The sequence below is a fragment of the Stigmatopora nigra genome, chromosome 10, assembly GCF_051989575.1.
Source record: "Stigmatopora nigra isolate UIUO_SnigA chromosome 10, RoL_Snig_1.1, whole genome shotgun sequence".
Classification (NCBI taxonomy): Eukaryota; Metazoa; Chordata; class Actinopteri; order Syngnathiformes; family Syngnathidae; genus Stigmatopora; species Stigmatopora nigra.
The window spans coordinates 4,374,219-4,380,294 of NC_135517.1; the positions used below are offsets into that span (position 1 = coordinate 4,374,219).

General features: G+C 40.5%; 1 protein-coding gene across 2 annotated transcripts; it reads left to right on the forward strand.

Moving 5' to 3' along the window:
- Window positions 1-467: 467 nt before the first annotated feature.
- LOC144203216 (G-protein coupled receptor 61-like) lies at window positions 468-3,867 on the forward strand. Of its 2 annotated transcripts, none has more exons than XM_077726572.1 (2): window positions 468-670; window positions 2,083-3,867. In XM_077726572.1, exon 2 carries the CDS (start codon window positions 2,196-2,198, stop codon window positions 3,579-3,581), a length of 1,386 nt encoding a protein of 461 aa, XP_077582698.1. In that variant the 5' UTR covers window positions 468-670; window positions 2,083-2,195; the 3' UTR covers window positions 3,582-3,867. The 2 variants fall into 2 exon arrangements, with proteins under 2 accessions (XP_077582698.1, XP_077582699.1); XM_077726573.1 differs by having other exon boundaries at window positions 468-646.
- Window positions 3,868-6,076: the final 2,209 nt, after the last annotated feature.

A 6,076-nucleotide genomic window follows, 5' to 3' on the forward strand; every position in this document is an offset into this window, starting at 1 on the left:
TCCTATAAATCAAGTATTTCTAGTAATTATATTTTTTTAATACACAAATGATGGATAAATTAGTGTTCAACAAAGAGTTTTACTTAATCAACCACTAGAAGGCAGCATGAAGACAAATAAAGATTTAACTATTATAAATCATTGGATTAAATAGTTCAACTGTCTATTAGTGCCCAGTTTGTGTATCACTCTGGATTCAATTCACTACCACTTGACATAATGTCTCACCATGAATCTATCTGAAAGACATTGTAATTACAATTAAGAATTTCTAATTCCTCTCCTTTCATATTACAATTTAAAGAACCAGTGTATACTCACCTGTAGAGACAGAGTTTCTGTCTTAACTGTTTAAATACAAACACTACGGAAACTGAGACCCTGTGGAGACACAACACTGAAGTCCTCCCTGCAACCATGGGAAGGAGGAAAGGAGGGAGAGGGAGGAGAGTGGGTTGCCTGCCTGATATCTTTGCACACATTCCCATCAGCATCTTTTTGGACGGAACCACATCTGTAGTCAAGCAGGATGGACTTAGCTAAAGAAAGGCCGGGAAGACCAGCAAAGTGGGCCGTATTCATTGCAGGGACATGATGCAACTTGAAGGAGAGATGCACCAAATTCTCGTCCAAACCCAAAGCAGCAGTAAGAGTAAATATTCTTATTCAGGTATATGATGCTCTAAAGACCCCCCTTTTGCCGCCCCCTTTTCCCTTTACACCCTCGTTTGTTCCCCCCAGCTCTGATATTAAAAAATGATGGCCGGGAGAGAATAAATTAAATTGACGATGACAAAAATAGTGCCTTTGCTTCATACTGTGGGTGTAATGTATTAATGATTAACATAAATGAGTGGGTGGTAAGACATGACTAAACCTGGCAGGAGGGTAAAACTGAATTGGGGCATCATGTTGTTTCATACTGTATAGTGAGTGGTTAGGGGAGGCAATTTAGGGACATATTTTTTTCATTTGATTCCTGTTAAAACATAAACCGGCCAACATTTTTTTCCCCTACCACACACTAGTATGTCGTTGTATGTCCTTGTACTCGCTAAGTTGGGGACAGATCTGTCTTGGTATGTAATAGAAAGTGGTTCCAATCCAGACTAGATACAGTATTAGACACTTTCTAATAGGATGCTATGCAGGAGGCATATTATGCCTTTACAACCAGGACATTGTTAACAGCTCCCTAGGGATCATTTAACAATATTGTGTTCCTCATTGTGCCTTTAGTTTGGATTGGTCTTTGCGGAACTGTATCTGGTTTTTAGTTATTGCAAATGCCATGGTGACCAGATATTTGAAATACTACTTCACTACCCCCCAAAAAAATGGTTGCGCCTCATTTGTGGATGGATAGTATAAAGGTTAAATGGATGGCCTTAGCTTTATAAAATGAACCAATGTGGTTTGGTGCAGAACTCCATGGAAATGTACCGTATATTTGTGCCACCTGAGAACTATATCGATGAGAAAGATGGTCTCCAAGTGCCGAGTTGAGTCTGCAGATCTCCATTGGGAGGTCTGTGGTACTTTCTTATGCAAAGACGGTCTAAAACTTCCAGTAGGCCAAATACTTCAGGTGAAAGGTGAGTCTTTCCACCATTAAAGGGAATTGAAGACACCTTGCTGATTGTTTTCAGAAGGAGTGGGTAGAGTACATTCCCATAACCGGTACAATCTGCCCTCTTTCCAAATCCCAGGCTAGAGGCTTTGCAGGCAATTACCAATGTCTCATCTAAAATTTCCTCTCTCCCGCTGGTCTAAATTTAGACAGAGTATGAAAATAGGGCTCGGTGTGTGTTTACAATGATCAACGGCAAAATGAATGGGGGGAGAAGTGAGCCCCCCCCCCAAAAAAAATGTGAATAGATAAGTGAGTCAACGTGAAATGTGTGATTCATTCTCACTGCTATTGTGTCACTAAAATGAGATCTCTGGAAAATTGCTGGTTCATTTGAGGATTGACTTTGATTTTACTCTCTTTCCTCAGGGGGATCTGATGATTGACAGGAGAAGTCAGGATTCTGTAAATGAAACACATTGATAAAATCTTCCTGTTTGTCTAACTTGCAGGGCATCTCCCTACCTATTTTGTCGCCTCTGACCTCTGGCTGTACTTCCTGGCCGTGAAGAATGGGTGATGGGCCAGTGACGGACCCCGCCTACCCACCTCGTCCCACCCTTCAATGGAGCCAGCATGGAACTCCTCCCACACGCCTCCACGGCTCCCATCTAACACGTCTACCTCCATTCTGGCCGAGAGCTGGCCTCCATCCCAGTGGCTCGCCTTGACGGCCATGCTACTCATGGATCTGTTGGCCGTGGTGGGCAACGTGGCCGTCATGGCGGTCATCGCAAAAGTCCCGCAACTCCACAAGTTTGCCTTCGTCTTCCACCTGTGTTTGGTGGACCTACTGGCAGCCTTGGTCCTGATGCCCCTCGGTATGGTCTCCAGTCGGGCTTTCTTCGGAGAGGCCATGTGCCGGAGTTACTTGTTCCTCAGCGTATTCCTGGTCAGCGCCGCCATCCTCTCCATCTCGGTCATCAACGTGGAGCGCTATTATTACATCATACACCCCATGCGCTACGAGGTGAAGATGACAGTTGGCTTGGTAGCGTCTGTGCTAGTGGGGATATGGGTGAAAGCCTTGGCTATGTCTGCTTTACCGCTACTTGCCTGGGTCCTACAAGGCGCCAGGGCACCCCTCTTGGAGGGTAGTGGAGGAGGTGGGGGGGTATCATCTCCCCCAACTCAGGGTCAGAGGCGCTGCTCACTGCACTGGACAGGAGGCGGCTCTAACCGATTGGCATTCATGATCTTTTTTACGTTACTTTACTTTCTATGTCCGTTACTGGTCATTTTTGTCGTGTACTGCAACATGTTTAAAGTAGCTCGAGTGGCCGCCATGCACCACGGACCCTTACCCACTTGGACGGATACCCCCCGTCGCCGTAGATCCGAGTCTCTCAGTAGCCGCTCGACTATGGTTACCAGTTCCGGGACGGGTACCGGGACAGGGAGGGAGACCCCGGGAAGGCCATTGGGCGGAGGGAAAGCGGCGGCCGTGCTAGCTGGTGTTGGCGGGCAATTTCTTTGTTGCTGGCTGCCCTACTTTTCTTTCCACTTGTATTCGGCTCTGGCTGCCAGCCCTCCGGCCGCTTTGGCATCTCTGGAGGAGGCGGTCACCTGGATTGGCTACTTCTGCTTCACCTCTAACCCTTTCTTCTATGGATGTCTCAATAGACAGATCCGGGAGGAGTTGGGCAAACATCTGCCGTGTTTGTTTCGTCGAGCGGGGCTGGAGGTTGAGGATAGGCTGCCTAGCCGTGAAGGCTCCATTGAGGAAAATTTCCTCCAGTTTCTTCAGGGCACCGGCTGTAACTTGGAACCTCAGAACTCGCACAGTACCTCCAGTCCCAAAGGGGAATCCTGCCGCCCAACGCCTCAGTCGCCTGAGCCAGCACATTCACTACCTGCCGATTTTCGTATACCCGGACAAATTGCAGAGGAGACTATCGAGTTTATTGAGACGGAACAGGCAAAAAATAACCATGTAGATACAAATGATTAACTCTTAATATCATGATATCATCGTCATTTAAGCATTCAGGGGTAAATAGTTTTCAACACAGTATTATTGTTAAATAAGTGCAAGTGCAAGACTATGTTTTGCATAGTTTAACATTGAAGCCAATGTTTAGTTTTGACCATTGTTAGTGAGGTTTGACTTGTATTTTGGTTTGGTATAATGTAGTGAAACACAGAGAATTACAACATAAGGTATTGTGACATAAATACTTTAATAATAGTTTCACTTAAAGTTGATTTTATTGAAAAGACAGACTTTTTTTAAACAGCTCTTACATCATCAGTACCCGTAAAGTCCTTGTAAAGTGAAAATGTCCAAACTAATTTAATTCAATGTAAACAAGAATATTAAAAAAATGGAAAGTGTTAAAAAGCAAGGAATTATCCCAGTCAAATCTCAATTATCAATCACCAGAACTGCAGTTTTGTCCAAATTATTTTGTTTAATTTATCCGACAACTAAATTGGTGTGTATTAGTTGAAGTTGCTTTTTTGGGGGGAGCAAGACAGTGCCTATTAGTGAAAATAAGTCACTCAAACTCTTAATAAATGTACAGTTAAATGTACTTGGATATAAAAGCAGTATTCACTTTACTGGGTCTTTTTAACTTGTGTCTTGTAGCTCTCTATTTGTATCAATTTGGTTCATTATTGTTTTCTGAATATATGTGAAAATTAGGTTATATTAGAAAATGAGTTAGACAAAAACTCATCATTTTTAAAATGTGTCTAAGGATAGGGAATTAGAAGTTTCAGCTCTGTACAGTGAAATGATGTTATTATTTCAATTTTTATCTCATGCTGGTATATAAAAAGCAGAGATATTTTGCCTTTGTTTACTAACTTTTAACAGATTCCTCAACTATTGTGCAGTGATCTTCTGCCTTTGGAAATTGCGTATGAAAACAACACGCTTTGTTCAAAATGTAGTATTTGTTTCTCTCAATGATGAGTTTGACAGTTGCGTTTTCATAAATAATAAAGCCTGTCTAAACTCATCAAGTCATTTTGACACCCATTGTGTAACCTATTTCTCATGGAAATTCTACAGTGGACTTTTTTACTTTATTTGATTCAACATTGAGCCAGAAAGACAACTTTTTATGTACCTTAAAGATAGAAATTGAACATTTGATCAGTATGCTTACATTTTTTTTTAATTGCTAAATTATGTAATTGGTAGACTTGTAAGTGTGCTGTGTGTGTACTGTACTGTTTAAACTGCTGTTTTTTTTGTTTTTTTAATTTAATCTGTGGGTGTCCACTACATGTTTTATACTTTATTGCTGCCTTTTTTTGTAAATCGTGGAGATTATCATCATGGATGACAAATATATTTAGTTTTTTTTTGTCTCATCAGGTTTTATGTACATGATAAACTTTGATAACTACTACATGAAGAAATGATCTAGATTGCAGGTGCTTTAATACTACGGACACAGGGTTATTAAAAAGGTTATGTTGTTTTAAAGTGAGAGATCTAAAAATTGAGAATGAGCTTAAGTATAAATATCCTAAATGGTGGATGATGTGGAGCTTTTGAAACAGTATTTCATTGATTTTTTTTAAATATTGTCCTCAAAATGAAAAATGGCTTGCACGTGTGTAGAACATAAAAAGCTAAAGGTTCCTTCAGAACTGTGGTTGTAATAAAGCGTTTCTATGTTTTTAAAAGAACTACTTGCGTTTAATCATATGTGTATATTTTTGCCTTCGTTGGTCTTTTTTGGTGCTTTACAGCCCCTCTATCTTTTTTTAAATGACATTTTAATATTTTGCAAAACATTCCTTTTTTACTTTACTTTGTACTTAATACTTTTTACTTTAATGATGAGTGATGAGTATGTTAATACTTTAGTCCTTTTTTTCTGTTTATGTTTCATATGTACTGTTAACCAATGTACTTTTTTATATGTATCGTATCTTATGCTGACCTGGCCCATCTGGCAAATTTTTAAAGTCAATGTAGCCCCTGGGCCTAAAAGTTTGCGCACCCATGTTATATATAGACTGAACAGTTTTACTGACACAACTGGGAATTTGATGTGGTTGTTCATAATGTTGTATTTATTAGGCCAAAGCAGCTGATAATTTTACATCCTTCATTTTGCTAACTGATCCCTACACAATCTGATTTACTTTTATGTACTTACTAATATAAGAATTGATATTTGCCCATTCACTTCCTCCTGTACTTAAGTGAAGGAGCAGGAAAAGCTTCTTTCTTTTACAGATTCACCTCCACCAGCAAAACACTCAGACCACACGAACTACCAAGTGTCTTTATCTGCATGAGACCCCTAATTCAACATAACCAGAAAATGCCATTACTATACTGATCCACCTATATTGGTCTCTTGACACTTCTTGAAAAAGATACACAAGGTTCCACAACCTTGAGGTTGTAATCCAATGAAGGTTACAGCCCAAGGTATAGAAATTTTACCCATAATGCACAACACAAACAGCGAGCAAAGG